Source organism: Nicotiana tabacum, chromosome 9, assembly GCF_000715075.1.
Source record: "Nicotiana tabacum cultivar K326 chromosome 9, ASM71507v2, whole genome shotgun sequence".
NCBI lineage: Eukaryota > Viridiplantae > Streptophyta > Magnoliopsida > Solanales > Solanaceae > Nicotiana > Nicotiana tabacum.
Window position 1 is genome coordinate 112,306,801 of NC_134088.1, and position 21,856 is coordinate 112,328,656.

Below are 21,856 nucleotides of genomic sequence, written 5' to 3' on the forward strand. Positions count from 1 at the left end.
CATTGCGTCGTAGCAATATATTCTATGTCCACATTTTGCTTTTCATGCCATTATGATGTCGACATCTTCTGACAATTTTGTACTACAAATATATTATTGCAAACATAAGATAAGATATTTTTGTAAACATAATAATATATCCATCGGATAATAACAATCAAGAGATTATCAAAATTCAAATTCGTGCTGCAACTAGAAATACTTTCTCTTGAACTATCCCTTAGCTAGGGACAATTTTCGTAAGACAATGTTATTCGAGTCAGTATGCACACACTTTGATTATTACTTTCTATCAGTATAAAGATCGCTTGACTATTTCGTGAGGTACGTGCTATCTCCCACTAATAAATTGCGAGATAATTCTGTCCATCAAAACTTAATTGTAAATGAAAAAAGATTATTTAATATTTTTATCTCCGTTAAAATCAACCTGAGACCTTATCGTTCTCCTCCTAATTTATTAGCCGCTTAGAGCATACCATTAGCATGTGTATGATAGTAAGGTAAGAAAAGATATAACCAAACCAAATTCTACAAAATATACAAAGAGTAGGTCAATAGGTCATTGAAGAGTTCACATTGTAATCTATGGAGAGTTTGAAATGGCAATTTTCTTTCTAAAATGGAGGAGCTGGAATCTTAAGTGGAAAGCAGCACGTCCCCCATTTTAATTTATTTAATTGTGAAATAAAATGAATAATCAAGCAGACTGATCCTTTTCTTTTCTTTTTTTATATTCTTTCTGTTAAAAAAAGGACAACTATAATACAGAAAAAGATAAGCAAGAATTAGTAATTTAAAGGACGGTAAACTTGGTCGGCTCTTCCAATAGCCAACAAATATACACAGAATAAACAGACATTACAGTCTTAATCAAATTAGTGCTCAAGATTCGGTAAAGACACATCATGTTTGGCAGGCATGAGATTGTAGGTAATGTTTCATTTGTCAGCAACATTTGCAATGAAAGACTTAATGCGGGGTTTGGACATAACAATTATAAAATTCCAAAATAGGAAAAAAAAAAAAATTAAGCGAAAATGGTATTTGAAATTTAAAGTTGTGTCTGGACATGAATATAATTTTGGGTTATTTTTGAAGTTTTGTGAGTGATTTGAGTGAAAATTTTGAAAAACAACATTTTGGAGTTTTTAAAATTTTCAAAATGCATATTCAAGTGAAAATTGAAAATTTTATGAATAAATACTGATTTCGAAAAAAGAAAAAAAAAGTGAAAAAAAGAAGGAAAAATCTCTTATGTCCAGGGCTCTTAATCTGTGCTTAATTAGAACAAAACCCTGAGATCCCGCAGTTTTATTCCTAGAATGTTTCCTTGTTTCTCTGCTAATCACTCACTTCCCCTAAATGAGGTCTGTATCAAACGTAAAAGTTAAGCAAACCCAAGCAAAACATTTTGATCTTTATTGTTACTTCCTACAGTTCCTAGTGACATGCGTGTATCTTAAGCAAACAATATGTAGCTATTAATGTCTGCTCATGTGAGACAAGAATGCTCGGTTGCTTACACATTGATCCTTAACCAAGAAATTTAAATATGTACTCTATGCTTGACTAAAAAATGCTGCTCTTCTCTATTTTAAATATTAGTAATTTTGACAAACTGAATTTGTTTAAAATATTTGACGTTTTAGAAAAACAAAAAATCATTTATTATTGTCTTTTTTTCTTCAAAACTACCATTGTTGTTTCAACTAGTGAAGTGTTAATTAAGTGAAATGTTTAAAGAGAGATAAATGATAATCGGACAAATACTCTTATTATCTGTTAAGTATCTTTCTTAAGTAGTGGGCAAAAATGTTACAGGAGGGCTTTTGTTTTAAGGAAACAAATCGCAGAACAAATAGCAGTTGCTAAGTCAAGGCCATCAAAAGGAGAGATTTAAGGGATTTGGGTTTGGATGCTGAGGAGACGAGCAGACACCAACATTATTAGTTTTGGTCTAACTACAGCAAGTTATCCCTCACTTTTATATGGAAAAAAGGAGATGGAAAATGAAATTTTCAGAATAATATCTTGAAACACATATTGTGTTAATATTTACTTGTCATTTTCTTCTGTATTTCGTCCTGTGACAATTTTATCCCCTTGATGTTGTTCCTGGACGCAAAGAGAGCATTATATTGTGGGCTTGTCATTACCACTACATTAGCTAAAAATGACTTCTTTGCTCATTGCAAAAAATGAGAATAACAAAATTTCATGTCTAATATCTCCGCGTAATCTCCTTTTTCTTTCGAGTATCTTTAGAGTTTACAGTAATCATTTTAACAAATTAGCTCCTTCTTCGTCAAGCCAATGTCAGCCTAATCAGATTAACAAAATCCTAGACAACAAAAACTAGGAGAATAAGAAGGAATCACCAATCCAGTGCCACTATAAAAGAAGACTCGCTGTCAATCTTCATCCATTCTAGCGTTTTCTGGATTTTGCTTAGGGAACAGTCCTGGTGAAACATGGAAAAGCTGCACCTTTACCTATCAGTATTAAACCAAACTTCAGTGGGAAGCTTGCAAATGTGTATAAATAAAATAATATTACAAGAGAAACTCCACAAGGGAGGAGGATGGTATACATGGCTTTTCCACTGATAACAAACGTTTTGAGATGGAAATGCAGATAAAAAGGAGATCCTGCATCTAGCCATACAGAAGACGGAGGCATTTAGAGCTTTCCGTCTTTTAGAGTTTACCTGACAGTAAGTTATAACTCTTTATCATCACCAGCCTCAGCTTTTGTGGCGGCTTTCTCTGCTTCTTCTAATGCAAAAATTTTCAGCGATTCAATGTCTCTTGGTCCTACAGCAACAGATGTAAAATACAGGATTTCAGGTCAAATACAAGTTAATGGGCATGCAGTGGCGAGACCAGCTTATCGCATTTTATGGTATTACTGTCTTAACGTTATGATAGATGCTAAAGGAGCTAAAAGGATGTTTTGATACAAGTGGGATATATGTTAACAATTGTCTTACCTATATTTACAGCTTTTTGATGAAGTAGCAGTGAGTACTTAGCAAAATATTCATTGATATTAAAAGATCCTTGGGTCCTTTTAGTCAGCTTCAGTATAAGACATGATCAAACCATCTTAAGTCGCCCTATGTGCTTATTTCTAACATTTTCCAATCTTGTGTGACCACATAACAATCTTAACCTCCGTAATTCTACAACACTAATCTTGTTGATATGTTGAGCCTTATACGCCCAACTTTCATTCCCGTATAACGTTGATATTCTCACTACCTTTTTATAGAACTTGTCTTTCGGAAACAGCCTCTATTCCTTCATAAGGCAGGGGTAAGGTCTGCGAACACACTACCCTCCCCAGACCCCACTGTGTGGATTGCACTGGGTTTGTTGTTGTTGTTGTTGTCATTCACTTTTTAAGTTAGCTTTTTATCGTATAGCACTCTTCCATTTCAACCATATTATTAAGTCTATGTCACATCTCCATCTATCATGTTTTCTTTTTGACGACTAAGCTTACACATCCACATTGTTGTGAAACAATAGTAACATTACAAGAACTAAGCAATTAACAAAAATTTAAAAAATAAAGAGAATAAATACTAGTAAGAGCACAAAAAAGTAACTTTTCTTCTTTCAAATGTGTGTTCTGCCTATCTCAATTATCAGGCCTTTTATAGGAAAGAAAGGTGAAAGATAGCTTGTAAGAATCACCATCGCACAGTGACAAGGATGGACATATAGCATGGGAATCCATCCATAAATTATTTACAACACTCCTCCTTGAATGGCCATGTAGAAAAAGAAAGATATGCCTCGTTAAGACCATACTAGGAAAAAAACCCACTGCAAAAATATTCTAGTAAAAGAAAAGTAATACTACATAGTTATTAGTAATATACATTGCATGTTGCTTCATTAAAAACCTTACCAGAAAAACTCAACGGAAAAGGGTCATATATATCCCTTTACTATCAAAATAAGTTATATATACCCTCCGTTTCACTTTCTTAGTATCCATATCCCTACCGTTATACTTGTGGGTTCAAGATACCCCTCGCCCGTTAAATCCCTCAAAACTTAAAAATGACATGTGGCACGCCCTGGTTGCACTAAAATAACCCGCCCTATTTTTTATTAAACCCCACCTGATCCAACTTATTTACCCACCCGGCCACCCCCGTCCGAATCAACAACAACAACCCAGTAATATCCCACGTGTGGGGTCTGGGGAGGATAGTGTGTACGCAGACCTTACCCATACCCCGGGGTAGAGAGGCTGTTTCCGAAAGACCATTGGCACAAAGAGATGAAAAAGAGGCAAACCCCAGCCCGAATCCCCCGTACTTAAATCATTCTCACCCCCTTATTATCTTTGTTTTATTTCAGTGATGATTCAGAATAACAGTAGCAACATTTGATACAAAGTGTGTTGTTTACTCCTTAATGAACTCTTCTTCTGCTGCTGATGATAAAGAAGATTCTCTTGATTTTCCTCTTCTTTGTTTTCACTACCCATTAGTACTCTTGTTAAAGCCTTGGTATTCTCCTTTTGATGACAAGAAATTCCACAATGCTTTTTTGGGTTTGTGATGCTCTAATGTGGAATGTTTTACGATACCTTCAAAGGAAGAAAGACTTCAGAAATTTGAATCTAGATATATTTTTCGTTGTTGGATTTAAATTTTTTTTAATTCAAGAAAAATATGAAAATAAGTTTTATAAATTTCTACTTATGAAATTATCAGTTTGTAAGCGAAGTTCTTGTGTAGTTTAATTCTCATATTTCTCATCCATCATTCTTTGGGATAAGTTTAAGTTCTTTCTTTTTTTTTCTTTTTTTTTTGTGAATAAGTTGAAGTATTAGTATTTTGAAATACAACAAATTACTTCCAATTTCTTTTTCTCCCAAAACAAAGGCATCATCTGCTGCAATAAGGGGGATTCGGATGGAGGTGAGTAAAGAAGTTGGGTCGGGTGGGGTTTATAAAATAGAATAAAAAATGTTGCAGGTTATTTTAGTGCAACCAGGGCGTGCCACATGTCGTTTTTAAGTTTTGGAGAGGGATTTAACGGGTGAGGGGTATTTTGAACCCACAGGTGTAGAAAGGTGTGGAGGGGATTTAACGGGTGAGGGGATTTAATGGGTGAGGGCTTACCGAGGACATGACCCTCGATAGAAAGGTGTGGAGGTCGAAAATTAGGGTGGTGGGTTGATAGACAGTCTAGAGTTTGCCTTGTCTTACTAGTAGTAGTTGTACTAGCCAGGTACCTTCCTATTCCTAGTCCCTTGTTTATATACGGTATGTCAGTATTAGCAGTGAGATTGGCACTATTCTTATTGTTTCATTTCCTTGGATCTCCATCATTATTCGTTGTATTATTTGCTTACACTATCTTATTACATTGTTGTTGCTATTGTTTATTTATTACTCCATTTTTTTTACGTTCTTGAGCAGAGGGTCTTTCGGAAAAAGTCTCTCTACCTTCATAGGTAGGAGTAAGATCTCCGTACACACTACCCTCCCCAAACCCCACTTATGAGATTCCACTGGGTTGTTGTTGTTGTTGTTGTTGAAGTGTAACGGGTAGGGGTATGAATATTAAGAAAGTGAAACAGAGGGTATATATAACTTATTTTCGATAGTAAAGGGGTAAACATTACTGATTGTCTTAAAGATATGCATTCCAATCTTGTATATCAGCTTTTCAAATGTTGAGATTGACAATTCTTTAATGAACATATCCGTCAAATTATCATTTGAAAAGTAGAACATCAATTTCACCATTCCTTTGAAGATCATGAGTAAAAAAGAATTTTGGTGAAATATGTTTTATTCTATCTCATCCTCCTTTTAGTTGAGCTATGCATGCAGCATTATCTTCATACAATGTAGTTCGATATTCCTTTTGAAAGGAAGACCACATGTTTCCTGGATGTATTGAGTTATTGATCCCAACCAAATGCATTCTCGACTTGCATCACGAATGGCTATTATCTCGGCATAATTTGAAGAAGTAGCAACCATAGTTTTGCTTTGTTGAATGCCATGATATGGTTGTACCTCTCTACATGTAAATAAAAATAACTTGTTTGAGACAGTGTTTTGAATAGCAAGAGGCGACAAAAAGCGACGAGTGCCTGCTTCACTGAGTTTTGAATTGATTGCAACTTTATTCACCGGTTTATTTAATCGAAAGAGAAATATTTTGGTTATTATCTTTGCATTATTTTGTTTGGTTTAAGTCAGTGACTCTTTTAAGTAATCGGAAGAGCTTGTTGAATTGTTAATTAAATCAAGTTAGGAGAATATTCGAGAGACATTTCCCTAAAGACTAATCCATTAACGCGTTCTTGCATGTTTCACAGTGCCTTATATTAGTTCACCTCGTAGAGTTAAGATTTAAAGAGAGAGGAGTCTTGGCTACACGTTTGAACTAATCATCGAGTGAATTCGTGAAAATCATTAGAACATTAGAGTGAATTGAACTAGAGTTAGATCCCGAATAGCCATCTTGCACATATCCTGTCACGACCCTTATTTCTCCTATTAATTATTTCGGTGTTGCTCAATTCTTGTCTTTCTGTGATCAATTGTTAATTGTTTTAGTTTAATTTTAGTTATTAATCATCCCAACCAAAGTGTTAATCATCCTGAATAGCGTTAAGCTAGAAATTACTTGAACGTTGTTTAAATCCAATCCTTGAGGAGACGATAATTAAACTATACTATCTTTGACTAGCGAACATCAATTTCGTGTTGTGTTTTGCGCTCGTCACTTGCCTCCACCCCAAATATGTTTTAGAGTTGACACAGCTTCACTATTATCCTAATAATTTCACATTGTTCAAAAATTCATTCACTGAACAAACCAAATTTAAAGTATGATGTAATCCTTATATTATCACACTAACTTTAATATTTCTTCTACACAGACTGATTTTTTTAATAAGAAATTCTACGGGCACTGATATAATCACAGGTCAATTTAGAAAAGCAGATACAATTGGGAGTAGCAAAAGAAATCTAAATTATGCATCCTTGTAACTTAAAATTTTAAAACGACTATGAGATAGTTAAGAGATGTTTCAAAGAAAAAACTCCTACCTTGGTACTTTGCAACTTCTTCTCCATTGTAGAAGAGTTTGAATGTAGGATATGAATGGATATCAACTTTGTTACACACTGGTTTGTGTGTACCACAATCAACTTGTCCCACCTCTATCTCATCCTCCCCTTCCATCGCTCTCCCTAAATCATCCCAAAGTGTTCCCAGGTTCTTGCTGAGAAAAGGTTTCAGAATTAGCAAAACGAAAGAACCTTCTTAGGACAATACAGCAATGGAAATATCAAGGACTAATTTTGTGATATATAACAAAATTTAAAAAATAAAATGAACCCAACTCAACATTATCTTACCAAATACATATTGGCTGCGGAATCATGTTTTTTCAGTTAACTAAGCCAGTCACAGACAGGTATATGCCTTGTGATGGACTAGTAAGTATGTTTTAAAGTCCTTGGACATCTATGATTATGAACATAAGACTAGCCTGTTCTCTTGAAAAGTATGGTACTGGCACTTGGGACTATTAGGTCTATCATCCAGTTAATTCTCTTACCAGTTGCCATATATAACCAAAAATATTAGTTAGCTACAAGTCAAAATGCCAAAAGCTACATGTGAAAATTTTAACTAAAGAAGAGTGTCAGTATGTAAAATACTAGATATAAAACTGCTAGATTTTTCAGCATTTCATTATCATCAGTTCTAAGAATAATGAAGATCTAACTAATTTGTATTTTTGATGTAATAACACTAAAGACATCGCAAAAGTTTGAGTTAACAGTGGTTCCAGAGGTACTTCACCACTCAGGTCGCTCTGAAGCAGCACCGTGAAGTGTCCCTATCTCACACTGGCCTGGATGCTTTACAACAACAACAACATACCCAGTGTTATCCCACACCGTGGGGTCTGGGGAGGGTAGTGTTTACGCAGACCTTACCCCTACCTTGCAAGGATAGAGAGGTTGTTTCCAATAGACCCTTGGCTCAGGAAAGCATAAGCACCACACTAATGAAAATATAGATAAGAAGGGACAGTACCAAAAAGACATATAAAAGCAGAATAAAAACAACAAGACAGTAAGGTGATCAACAATGAAAGAAAACAACGGTTAGTCATAAAAACGTACTACCAACAGAAAGCGAGACTGCGTGCCAATACTACTGTTATGAGCATTCTAGAGTACCTACTCTACTACCCTAATACTCGACCTACATACCTTCCTATCAAGGGTCATGTCCTCGGTCAGTTGAAGTTGCTCCATGTCTTGCCTAATCACCTCTCCCCACCTCTTCTTTGGCCTACCTCTACCTCTCTGTAGGCCCTCCAATGTCAACCTCTCACACCTCCTCACCGAGGCGTCTGTGCTCCTCCTCCTCACATAACCAAACCACCTAAGCCGCGCTTCCCGCATCTGGATGCTTTAGAAGGTAAAATTATTGGTTGAATAGTATCAGCATGCTGACATGAGTCACTAATGCAATTACCATCCTCTGAGTTGACCCAAACAAATCTGCAAACGACCAAATCTCTTTCCCACCAAACAACCAACATTCATTGGTGCCCTTTCCTTGACCAGTGGCACCACTGTTCGAGCGACCTCGGCAATAGTCATTGAACGAGAAGAACAAAATAGAGAATTTAAATTCTCAATTTGATCCATAAGAGTAAATAATTAGAATAAGGGATATTTCAGTGAACCACCCTCCACTTAACACTGACCCTTTATGTGGTTCAGTGACACTTAAGCCCCCTTCCCCCAACCCTTTAATTTCATTCATATCCTGATAGGCATATGTCATCGAAAATGGGTCACAAGAAGACCATAGAGTGAGAGTAGCCCTCTAAACTATCTTTAAGTTCAAATTCGTGACATGTATAATCTTTAAAATGGGGAAAATACTGATTCAATTTTATCCAATATGAAAATATCAAACAAGCTTCTTCACATGGCATTCCTATCACTATGTGGATTTTAGTCATATCAAATACATCAACAGTAACTTTCTAATGTAGTCTTCAGAGCCAAAGCATTATAGGTGATTTATTTTACCTCTCAGCATGAAATTGTCTCCTTCAAGAGACTTTGGCTTAGCATTTTTTTTCTTTTTTTCTTTTTGAGAAACGTGGAATGTTCATTAATCTTGGAAATTTCCTTTCCTTGTACTACTAGATGATAGTGTAAATGGGATTCCATATTAGCTAATCTTGACAATGAAATGATAGAATATTGGATCATTTTAACATAGCTCTTCCCTGTGGCCACAGATATAATCAGGCCCACCTATTTACAGAATATGCTTGAACTTGCAGTGAAGAGGCAAGCCACATTCATGCACTACAAGATTCTCAAAGCATCATGGCACCTTTAGCAATTTGAATTTGGAAAATGAGATCCTTCATGGATATCACAGAGTATCTATCTACGCTACTAATAGAGAAGGCTTTACGCATTCACAATGGCAGTTTGGACACCAAAATTACCGAGAACTTCCTAAATTTTCCTCACATTAAAGAACCAAAAAAGTAGCTAGCAGGCACAACTGGAAATTGAGTTGAGAATTCAGACTAGCCAACCATTTCTACAAGAGGAAAAGGGAAAACATTAAAAACTAAAGCAGACTAGTTTTGAAAGACTTACCAGTGCTTACACCACGGTACACAAAATTTGACAAACCATGCAGTGTCCTTCTCATTTATCTAAATGAAACCCAAAAGAACATGTGAGTATGGCTATGGACACCATTCAAAAAGTTGCACAAAACCACCACCAGCTAACTCAAGACTGCAACTATTGTTCAATTCAATGTTGAATACTACTTGATGTAAAAGAAATCAACAGAATATATAAAGAAAACTTAAATATTTAATTATGTGGCTGATTAAATTAGCTACATGTACTCTACGTCCACCAATGGATAATCACTCTTCTAAACCAGATCAACGGCAACAGGATGAACAGAGATTACAGATTACCTACCACGTGCAAACCACCAATATCATAATCATCAACCAGACCGGAAGTGAAAAAGGTTTTCTTTTTCCTATTTCATTTATTTTTCTTTTGAGTTACTAACTCCTGCTGCTGAAATGGTTTAGCCACCCACGTGTTACATAACCAATATCATAATCATCAACCAGACCGGAAGTGAAAAAGGTTTTCTTTTTCCTATTTCATTTATTTTTCTTTTGAGTTACTAACTCCTGCTGCTGAAATGGTTTAGCCACCCACGTGTTACATAGGCCTTCAGATGGTTTTTAGATGTGAAAACATGATGATTGAAGGTGTTAAAAAGATGAAGAGAGACCTAAAATCACATGGAAAGAAGTTGTCTCAAAAGATTTAGAATATCTGAGACTCCAGGTAGATCTAGCAAAAGATAGATAATAATGGAAGTTGAAAATCCATAAAGGTGATAGCAACTAGAACACTTGTGCTTACTAGAAGACTCTTAGTATATTAGTGATATAACGACTGGAGTATATTAGTGAATCCCTAGTGTTAGATAATTCTTAAGTACGCAATATTGAAATATTATTGAACCAAACAAAGCATTTATGATATTGAGTGTTGAGGATTCATACAGTCAGTCCCAACTAGCTTGGGATTGACGCGTCGTTGTTGTTGTTGTTACCAACTTCTAATCATATTACACAAAGAAAAATACGTATGAGATTGATATTCATACTGCCGGCCCCAACTAGCTTGGGATTGAGGCGTAGTTGTTGTTGTTGTTGGCTGAGATAGTATGAGACGCAAATGTCCCTATGATGCTCCTAATTCTTTCACGAATTTTTTTTCTTAAAATTTAGATCAAATAACCGGTTACCCAATATGGAAACATTCAATTTCCTACTTTGGCAAAAATAACCAAAAAATCAAACAAACTATAAAAATTAACAATAAACCAAATCAAAGTTAGATACCACTACTCAATAACCAATGAAATATCATCTCCAAACTAAAACACAAACAGTAAAATAAGAACAATAATTACTTGAAAACTCTAATGTACATGTTACAGGTCGTATAAACCCTAGTAGTTTTCTAGAAGGCAAATCTGATCTCTGATCTAAGAACAAGAAACTAAGCAGCTTTATCAGAAGCAAAAAAAAAAAAAGTTTATTTACCTTGTCATTAAACGTATCGGCTGTGAGGGTAATGACTTCAGCTCTGGCGATAAATATCGAACTTAACAAAAAGAAGCAACACAATAAGATAGAGACAAATGGGTGCGTACAGCGTTTCATCGTAGCACCAGAGTTTGATTCTAAAAATCGAAATTTCTGTTTAGCTGAAAATCTTCCAACTTATTGCTGGGGAATGAGGAATTAAAAGGAGAAATGGGAAAAAGAATGGAAGGGAAGGATGTTTGGGAATATTTCCAAAAGGTTATGGGCCATTTTAATTATACTGTTTCTTTTGTGGGTGAACTTCACTTTCGAGTTTGATCCCTTTAAGTTTTGACTAATGAAAAAAAGTATAAATAAATTATTTGTCTTTTACAACTTCTTTGGACGGTTGTTATGTATCGTTTCTTAATGTATTATATCATATTGTATTTGTATCGTTTTAATATATATAATTTTTGGATAGATTGTATTATTTATTGTCGTTTTGTGACGTCATGCGTCATCAAATGAAGAATAAACTTGCAATATTATAAAGAAAAATAAGGTACAAGATAAATTTATTATATAAAAAGGTAGGATAAAGGATAAAATTTAATTATTTAATTATAAGAAATGGCAAGATGAGAGAAAAAAATAAGGTAATGATGTGACCGCACCAAATAGGTCGTTACATAAAGTGACACTTTTTCGTTGTTACGTAACGATGGATTTAATGATACAATACAATCAAATTTAAGTAACAATCAAAACAAATATCGTATTTAAAATAACAATACAATACAATATAATATAACATGTACAACCATCCAAATAAGTTGTTAGTTATTATGTGCTTTAAAGGTAATAAACTATAACTATAACTATATATATATATATATATATATATATATATATATATATATATATATATATAGTATATTAAAATTAAGTCAAAGTACTTTTTATAGTATTTTAAAATACACTAATTGTGTAAAAGTACTATCAGTAGTGAATATAAAATAAATTCTTAATATAATAATCATTAACTGCTTGAAAGAGTTTGAATGTTCAATTATATACAAGTTGAAAAATGCCCAAAAACTTGAGAATGATTCTTGTGGATGGTAAAATATCCAGTTAAATAGACACATACAATGTTAAAATTAAATCGTAATAAATGAAACAAATGCAAGAATCAATGAGCAAAATGTAAAGAAAAGCAACAACATATCTCATTGATTGGTGCACCGCGATATATAAATGAAGAAATATGAATAGTGATGATGTATATAGCCAATCTCAACTTATTTGACATAACTTATTTCAGTATGTTTATCCGAAAAACAGATATAGTTGAAATTATACGTAATTCTAAGAATACGTGGTATAACTTGGTACAAATTGAAAAAATAAGTAGGGATATGTTGAATATTGACTGTAAAAAGGAATGAATACAAAGACCTAATTGAGTAGAGAATGATTGATAAATGAACAAGATGAATCAATATCAAAAGCCCAAAAAAGGATAATATTTGCTAGATGTTATGTAAATCTCAATAATCTCTGAATGTGAGAATGTGTGAATGTATATCAATCTCCCCTTTACAAATGTTAGCCACTCCTAATATAGTGGAGGAATTCTACTTTGGATATAATTAAAAGCACATAGTGGAGATCCCACAATAGATTAATTAATTGGCTTTTCCTTTGATTCAAGTCGTGATTTCAGTCGAGATTCTCTCTCCCAAGTGCGGCTATAACGGCTTTGTTATTCCTTGGCTCGGTCTCGATCTTGGTCGGTCTCTGGGTCTCGAGCTCGACCTTGACTTGATCTCGGTATTTGATCGGTCTCTGGATCTCGAGCTCGACCTTGACTCGATCTCGGTATTTGATCGGTCTATGGGTCTCGAGCTCGAACTTGACTCGATCTCGGTACTGATCGGTTTCTGGGTCTCGAACTCGACCTTCCAACTTCACATCACAACTCGATATTATAATGACGAATTTCGGTCCATCATGCTCCAATCTTGATTAGTCGCACGAAGGGCAAACTCGGTTTTGACCGTATACAGATAGTCCCCTCGTTTCTCGGAAAGAAGGTGGCGAGAAACGATATAATTTTTCAACCTCTGACTAGATACATATTGACGTCTGCAACGAGCCCGAATGTGATGTATGTGACAAATGTCTCGTCGGTCCAGTTACCAAGGCATTAAATGCACGTCAGTCGATGGTCGGCCACTGTCAATTTTGAACCGTCACTATGAAATCTATAAATAGCCCCCTTCTTCATTATTTTAAACTTTTACCTTCAAATCTCTTTTCATTCCAATCTTCACAGTTCTTCGCCTTCCCCAAAGCTCTCTATTTTCAGGCTTTGGAATTTCTTCGCTTGTTCTTCTCAAAACACCAAATACTTCACTCTCCCTTCTTCTTTGTTCATAAAAATTTAGATGGCAAAAATATCTAAAACTGTTCAGCAGAAAGAGGTTGCTTCCTCATCTCGGCCGGCCGGCGAGAAAACAGTGGTGGAGCAACGCCTTGAAGAGCTTGTTCCCGGGGAGTGCGTTATTGATTCCGATTTTATGGTCGAGAAACCCTCCTCGGTTGCTGGTCGATGCGAGCCGGTATCGAGATATATATGCTCGATACCAAAAAGCCTTCTTGACCTGGTGAAAAAAGACTGCCATTAGAAAAATAAAGAGGTTGTGATACCGGCACTGGAGGAGGCGATCACTACCCACGTGGAAGGGACCTGAGAGTTTACACTTATCCTTTCATGCTGGGTCCCCTCGATTCAGTCATCGTCGATTTTTGCAAGAAATACCAGGTGACCCTCGGTCAAATTCACCCTTCTTTCTGGAGGATTGTAAAACTACTTTGTTTCTTTGTGAGCAAAATCGACGGGCTTCCCTTCACCCTCGACCACCTCGTAAGATTATATAGCCCTCGACTTTACCGAGGTGGGAAGATAAAGCTTCAACGCCGGGCCACCAAGGCGTTAGCCTCGAGCATAGATGAAGACAAAGATCGAGGTTGGATGGACCGGTTCGTTCAAGTGAAGACCTCGGACCTAATCCCGGCTGAGAGTATGCCATTTCCCGATAAATGGAATATGAACCGTAAGTGTGATCCTGTTTTTAGTTTTTGTTGTTTTTACTTCTTCATTCTTTCTTATCGCTGTTTTTCTTGATGCAACCGCTGCTTGGATGCCGGGTACGGTTCCCCATCTCGAGAACTGGGTCAGGAGTCTGGTTTCAATGTCAACATATGCCGAGCGCGCATGGCGCGATTTGTCAAAGGGCCGGTGGGAGGCTCGTACTCATGGTAAACCGTCTTCTTGGCTCACCGATTTGCTTACCGTTCAAGCATTTTTTCACGCATAAGTTTCACTTACTTTTCTTTATTTGTAGGTTGTCGCGCTCTGTTTTCTCACGAAAGTGGGTTTTCGACGTGCGACAACACTTTTAAATGAAAGATAGAGTGTTAAAGAGAAAAGTCGCCACCTAACGATTTTGAGGTGCGTTTGGGCACCTATTATGCAAATAACTATGTTTGACTAGTCAACGCCACCAAAGATTGGGTAAGGGCTCAAATTACCTCAAAGAGAAGGTGTTAGGCACTCTTTGAGGTCCACAACTGTGGGTCCCGGCCGAACTTAAAACTATGTGGATTATAATTAGGCAAGACAAACAAAGAGAGTACGGGTCAAATGAATTTACTAACACAATGAGAAGTAAGGATTACAAGGATATAACTATTAAACCTATATTATATGTTAAACGAATAAAGAAGAGAAGGGGGTCTTAAGTTTTTTAGCCTAAAGGATTACCCCATACAACATAAATAATACTTCGTAACTCCCTTGAGGTAGGAAATTACTCATATTATTCAGCGGGCACAGACTATCATCTCCTACTACCCGATTACTATATTAAAGTTGTTTACCTAAGCGCTCTAATTCAATTCTAAGTCGTGCCCAATGCGTGCACTACTCGTCACATACCTATGGTCCATGAGGTATTGGACCTCTATTTAGGGTGGTTCTAGACTTAACTTAGGCTGCTCAAAATGATAAAACTAGGCGACATACAAAACAAATTGGACTTCAAATGAGAGCAGTTAAAGGCTCAACTTAGCCTTCACACTTAGACAACAAATGCACGTAAAATAGGTTCTCACATTGAGCATTGGACAGTTTCAGAACTGAAGCCAATTAGAAACCATTAAGCCCTATAGACATGGTTTCTATGTGACCTTAGATTCAAACGCGCATATATGACATTACTACTTCTAGTGGCTTAGACGAGGAAGCAGTAAACCATTTGTTGTTAACGATGGTTTTAGATACCAATTTTAGAAAGGTGACATTGTCCTACAGACATGATATCTAATATTGGCATAGTTAAGCAAATGAAAATAGTTCTGGGAACCCAGCCTTGACAAGGGGATAAATAATATTAAGCGAATGGCAGTGTCCTATAGGCAAGATCTCTAACAATTGACAATCAAACCTTGATTTTATAACACTTTACCTCCATGAGCAGGTTATCTAGGCGGAGCAATAACAATAACAGTAGATAATTGACTAGTAAAGGTCCTATAGGCATGATTTCTAAGTGAAAATAGAACATAAGCTAGTGAGATCCTATAGGCAGGGTATCTAATGAATATGCTATAATCATACAAATCTAAAGAAAGTTCACTGGCATTTATTTCATGTATGTTGTCTAGTAGCACATAGCAGTAGAATAAATAGAGGGTTTGCACCCGTGCTTTGATGGTAGACAAGTTATGTAAGTGTGTGAGTTTCTTAAAGGCATGATTTCTACTAGTGGAAGTTAAATTGCATATACAACAAGTCGGATAACAAGTAAATCACATGAATCCTATGGGCATATTTTCTATCTTTGCATACGAATATCAAAGTATACTCGTTCCCTAGTTTCACTATCACCCCAATTGTTCATTACAGAGTTATTACAAACCCAGTGATAAACGTAATTACAAAATATTATACAAGCAATGATAGTAGGCCATAGCGGGCCCAAAAGGAAATACCCAGCATTGTCTGGGCCTTCAACAACTCTCACATAGCATACCCAGATTCCCAACAGGGAACTATATTCATCAGCACAACCCATAAGCCATAGGAGAACTCATGCCAAACCAAACAGCCATAGATTGACCAATATTACCCAGACATTGAATCACTTAAACCAACCAGTTTACATATTCAGTAGATAGTATGAAGAAATAGCTGAGTGTCAGAGATAGCTCAGGTCTTAGTAGTAAAGAGAGTGGCTAAAAGACCCCAAATCCTAATGTGTCAGAGTTCACAAGGGTCTCAAATAGACCCCGAGCAGTGCTCACACTAGGGAGGTCAGTAGTAAGAGTCTTGGTGGCTTTGGCTTTCATCCGGTCAAGATTTATAGGTTCAGAATAGCACATGTAACAAATAAGAGGGAATGGACAGTGGTGAAGGGACAGAAGTTGAGGAAATACACTTATAGTTTAGAAAGCAGACATAGCAAAGTTGAGAACACAAAACAGTTAATCAAAAAGGTCAAGAAGATTTAGAAGCAGGTGCAACACTTAGCAAAAATAACATATTGGCAAAAAGCACATTGGAAGTTGGAGGAGAATCAAGTTCCTTGAGATTACAAGATCAATTAGATTATCATACTAAGGTGCATATTATCAAACAAGTCTAAGTGGGGCACTAACTTAAAAGGTTTAAAGCTTAAAGGTCCAAATTATGCTAAGGATTCATCACAATATCATAAGACAACCATGTTAACTTATATCATGAAGCAGAAAAGTATCAAACATGGTATGGAAACGCAAACTAATATAACCATTCTAAAGGTTTCAAACAGTTACTAAGGATATAGGATTAAGCAAAACAGAGACATGCCGTGAGACACATCAACAGGGGAGCATATCATAGTTGATAGAAAAGGTCTTAACATAGATTAGAACACATTACATGTGCAAGTCTGTCATTACAGAGATTCAGAACAGAGTGGGAAAGCAAGCTCGTGTCAAACAGCAAACATAGGCATTCAGGTATTGACATAGTAGACTAATGCACTTGAGAGGGTTCAAATTATTCAGATTAAGCATAAACATGTATCAGAATTGGCAGCATCAGGTAAAATTAAATGCTAAAGAGGTTCAAAACAAATGCAAAACTAATCAAAGTTGCACACAAAAGTAGCCCAAAAACACATTAAGCCATGAATTTCAGAGGTAAGAATGTGCAATCATAAACACATAAGAACGAAATTGCAAAGCCAAGTGACTTACCAGTTAAACGGACAATAAGAAAGAACAAATTTCACAATGTTTCTGAGTATCAACAAAGAACAAAAACCCATAATCTCAATGCGTCAAAGTTCCCAAGGGCTTCAAAGGAACCCCGGGCAGTGCTCGCACCAAGAAAAGGTTGAAAAGTCGAATTCGGGGGGCCTTAGCTTTCAGCCGGCCAAGAATCAAGGTATAGAACAAGAGAACGAGAGAACAATAAAGTGATAGCTCCAATTTTTAGTAAAAATCTAGCGATTCGGCTCCCTCTCAAAGGGGAATAGGGAGGGGTTTATATAGTGACAAAAATCGAACAAGTAAACAAGGAAACAATCAATCAAGTGTAAATATAAAAGAAAGTACCACATGCTATCAGTAATGGAATGGGTAAAAGGAAAAGTGAAAAATTCTGAACCCTAATTCGACAAAAATCAAGGAATCGAGTTGGTGAATCGGCTTTATATCGCCTTGCCATGAATGTATATAGACGGAATAAAATCTAGATATTGAAGGGTGAAGCTAATCTCCCTTGATTTGGAGGTTTACACTTGACAAAATAGAGCAAGTACTTATGTAACACCATGAATAAACACCTAGTAACAAAGGAACATTGATATGGTAAGTAAATAATGGGGGAATCCCATTATCACTGGGATTAGGAGAGGGAATTAAGGGGAGGCAGCTAGGGTTTTTCAGAAGAGTGAAGGGGAGATTGAGTGTTTAGGGGTGGCGAGTTAGTAAAAATGGGTTAGGGTTTTGGGTAAGGGGTAATATAAAGGAACGAGTAAGTTAATTATGGCCGTTGATCATTTATGATCAACAGCCAAGATCAAACGGGGAAGTAGGGCGGGTTATTAAGTGGGTCACGACCAGGTTGGGTACAAGGGTCGCCTGGTTTGGGCTTTGGGTTTATTGGGCTAAGGTGCTGGGCCATTTTGGTCCGAAAAAATTGGTTTAAATCTGGGCTACTATTTAAATATGCAAAATTTATTAAAAATAATTTATAAAAAATGATTAATAGATAAAAATACTATTTATGCACTAAAATAATTATAAATAATAATTTAGCGTTATAAAAATATAAAAATGCTATTTTGACACAAATAACATAATAAAAGCAATTATGGATGAGTATAGGCTATTACTATAAAATTATGCAAATAGCTTAAAAATGCCAATGTAATTATATATAATGAAGTAAAAATATATGAAACGTGTATTATAGGTGCAAAATAATAATTTTAGGTAACTAGGTCATCACAAAATAATCTGAACGAGTAATTAATAATTATTCAAGTAATTTAAGTACAGAAAAATTAATTTAAAAGCTCTAAAAATTATGAAAAATTATAAAAACAAAATGCTGGTATAGATTTGTAAGTTAAATAATGATACAAAAAATGATGTTTTGAAAGTATATATATTATTTGAGAAAATACAAGGGCAAAATTGGGTATTAACAGCTGCCCCTCTTTACCCGGGAATGATGAAAGAGTTATCAGGTAAAGAAAATGATGACCAATTTTGGCCGAATTGAGTGAAGAATGATGTGATTTTAAAAATTGGGGGACGAACCCTGGTTCTTGAGTTGCCTACATATCCCTGGTGTTACGGGAATCAGATCGTGTGTAGTTCTGGATCCAACGGTGAGTGAAACCGATAGAGTTGCTATAGGAATTGTCGTATGTTTCGGAAAGGGTTCTTTTGGGTAGGATAGTATCAAATAATTTTTTGCGGAGTCATGAATGTGAATTTGAAACGTTACGGATGTATCACCGAGCAAATATCTGAACGGTCATATAGTAAAAGGCAGGTAATTGATGGTGGTCAGTTATGGTTGAACCAATTGCAGGATGTGAACGTTATGAACGGAAACCGAAGCGAAGATTGCTCCTGTTCGAAGAACGATTACTTCCTGGGTTACCTGCAAAACTTAAAACACGGCGCATGCGAATATATATGGGTTATTGCGACAATATAAACGTGATGAAAATTCCCTTTGGACCATGAAGGTTGTCTTTGGACGGTGAGAATGACGTCCTCAGACCATGATGTCCTGAGCCATGAAGTGTATGACAAGGGATTCGCATGCCATGAAATGGTGTCCTCGAGCTATGAGGATGGTGCCTCTGGACGATGACACCTTTGAATAATGATGTGCAATATTGAGAGATCCTCAGGCCATGGCATGGTGTCTCCCGGCTATGAGGATGATGCCTTTGGATAAAATGGCAATGTTTCAGCCCATGAAATGCAAAAATATGACGCTTGGTCACATGCGAATGTGAGACAAAACAAGGCTTAGTCTTGTGTAAGATGAGGGCAGTGCTTAGCCCTAGGTGAAGAGAGGGATAGTGCTAGGTCTTAGGTAGCATAGTAGAGATAGTATTCAATCTTATGCAAGGAAAAGGCGATGCTTAACCTTATGCCAAGGGGGGGGGGACCAATGCTTAGTCTCGTGCAGGGAAAGGCAATACTTGGTCTTATGCAATTAGGGAGGTAATGCTTAGCCTTATGCAAGACGAGGAGACAATGCTTAGTCTCATACATGGAAAGGCAGTGCTTAGCCTTATGCAATTAGGGAGGCAATGCTTAGCCTCATGCAAGAAGAGAAGACAATGATTAGTCTCATGCAGGGAAAGGCAATGCTTAGCCTTATGCAATTAGGGAGGCAATGCTTAGCCTTATGCAAGAAGAGGAGACAACGCTTAGTCTCATGCAGGAAAGATAGTGCTTAGCCTTATGCAAGAAGAGGATGCAATGCTTAGTCTCATGCAAGAAGAGGATACAATGCTTAGTCTCATGCAGGAAAGGCAGTGCTTAGCCTTATGCAATTAGGGAGGCAATGCTTAGCCTCATGCAAGGAGAGGAGGCAATGCTTAGTCTTATGCAGGAAAGGCAGTTCTTAGCCTTATGTAATTAGGGAGGCAATGCTTAGCCTCATGCAAGAAAAGGAGACAATGCTTAGTCGCATGCAGGAAAATACATTGCTTAGCCTTATGCAATTGGGGAGGCAATGCTTAGCCTCATGCAAGAAGAAGAGACAATGCTTAGTCTCATGCGAAGAAAGGCAACGCTTAGCCTTATGCAAGAAAACGATGAGTGACAGTGAGAAACTAAAGTATTTCTTAGCTGGAGGTGTTTGCGCTAGGTAATTTGTCGTCATGAAGGTAGTGACTTGATGTATCTGCGGATAATGTTGTCTTATCGTGCTTGCATCCAAAGAAAAATTATGAGTTCTGTGGGGAAGGTTGGTTCGTGCTTTTGTTTTCTTGCTCTATATTTGCTTCTGCCTTGAGATCCTGTTTGAGTTACCCTAGTTAACATCTGGTTGTCATAGAAATAAATTTTTCGAAAAATAATATGCATGCATTTGATAAATATAGTTATTTGAAAATGTAGTAGTATGCGATATCAAGTAATTTAGATGAACCGATGACTATGACATATTTTAGAGATGACCCTCAAAACTCTGCCCCAGTTTAAATGCAATACTTTTGACAATACTTTGGCTATTTCGCATATGACGAAGTTGGCTGGACTTGCTTTAGAATTTTGAGGGCCCTCCTCAAAATTCTGCCTCAGTTTCTGATCATGGCAAAGTGAAGATTTTATTAATATGTGACCGAACCCACAGGGCTGCCTACGTATCCCCTCTTAAAAGGGAATCAGGTCAAGCGTAGTTTAGTTATATCAAATGAAGAAATGTAAACAATCCTAAACATAATATCTCTTGACTGCGTCTGAGTTGATAGGTTTTGGCCAAATCTCCCCGTCCATTTCTGCATGTATAAGTGCTCCTCATGTTAATACTCGATGAACCATGTAGGGACCTTGCCAACTGTGTGAAAATTTCCCTTTAGCTTCATCTTGATGCGGGAAAATTCACTTTAGCACCAACTGCCCTAGTGTAAATTACCTTGGTCTGACCTTTTTGTTGAAAGCTCTTGCCATTCTGTTATGGTAGAGTTGACCATGACATACTGCATTCATTCTCTTTCCATCAATGAGGGCCAGTTGTTCATAGCGACTTTGTACCCATTCTGCGTCGCTGAGCTCAGCTTCTTGTATGATTCTTAGAGAAGGGATTTCTACTTCGGCAGGAATAACCACTTATGTACCGTAGACCAATAAGTAGGGAGTTGCCCCAGTTTATGTGCGAACCGTGGTACGATATCCAAGCAAAGCAAATGGTAGCTTCTCGTGCCATTGTTTGTAATTATCTACCATTTTCCTCAATATCTTCTTGATGTTTTTGTTGGCGGCTTCTACAGCTCCATTCATTTGCGGCATGTATGCTGTGGAATTCTTATGCTTGATCTTGAAAGTCTCACATATAGCCTTCATCATATCACTGTTGAGATTGGTGGCATTGTCGGTG

At 36.6% G+C, this 21,856-nt stretch overlaps 1 protein-coding gene across 1 annotated transcript; it reads right to left on the bottom strand.

The window, feature by feature from the left end:
- Positions 1-2,166: 2,166 nt before the first annotated feature.
- On the bottom strand, positions 2,167-11,444 carry LOC107791624 (protein disulfide-isomerase 5-1). Its single transcript, XM_016613716.2, has 5 exons — positions 11,188-11,444; positions 9,698-9,756; positions 7,097-7,272; positions 2,711-2,816; positions 2,167-2,495 (listed from the first exon to the last, which is right to left on the bottom strand). Exons 1-4 carry the CDS (start codon positions 11,305-11,307, stop codon positions 2,722-2,724), a joined length of 450 nt encoding a protein of 149 aa, XP_016469202.1. The 5' UTR covers positions 11,308-11,444; the 3' UTR covers positions 2,167-2,495; positions 2,711-2,721.
- Between the last annotated feature and the right edge of the window lie 10,412 nt (positions 11,445-21,856).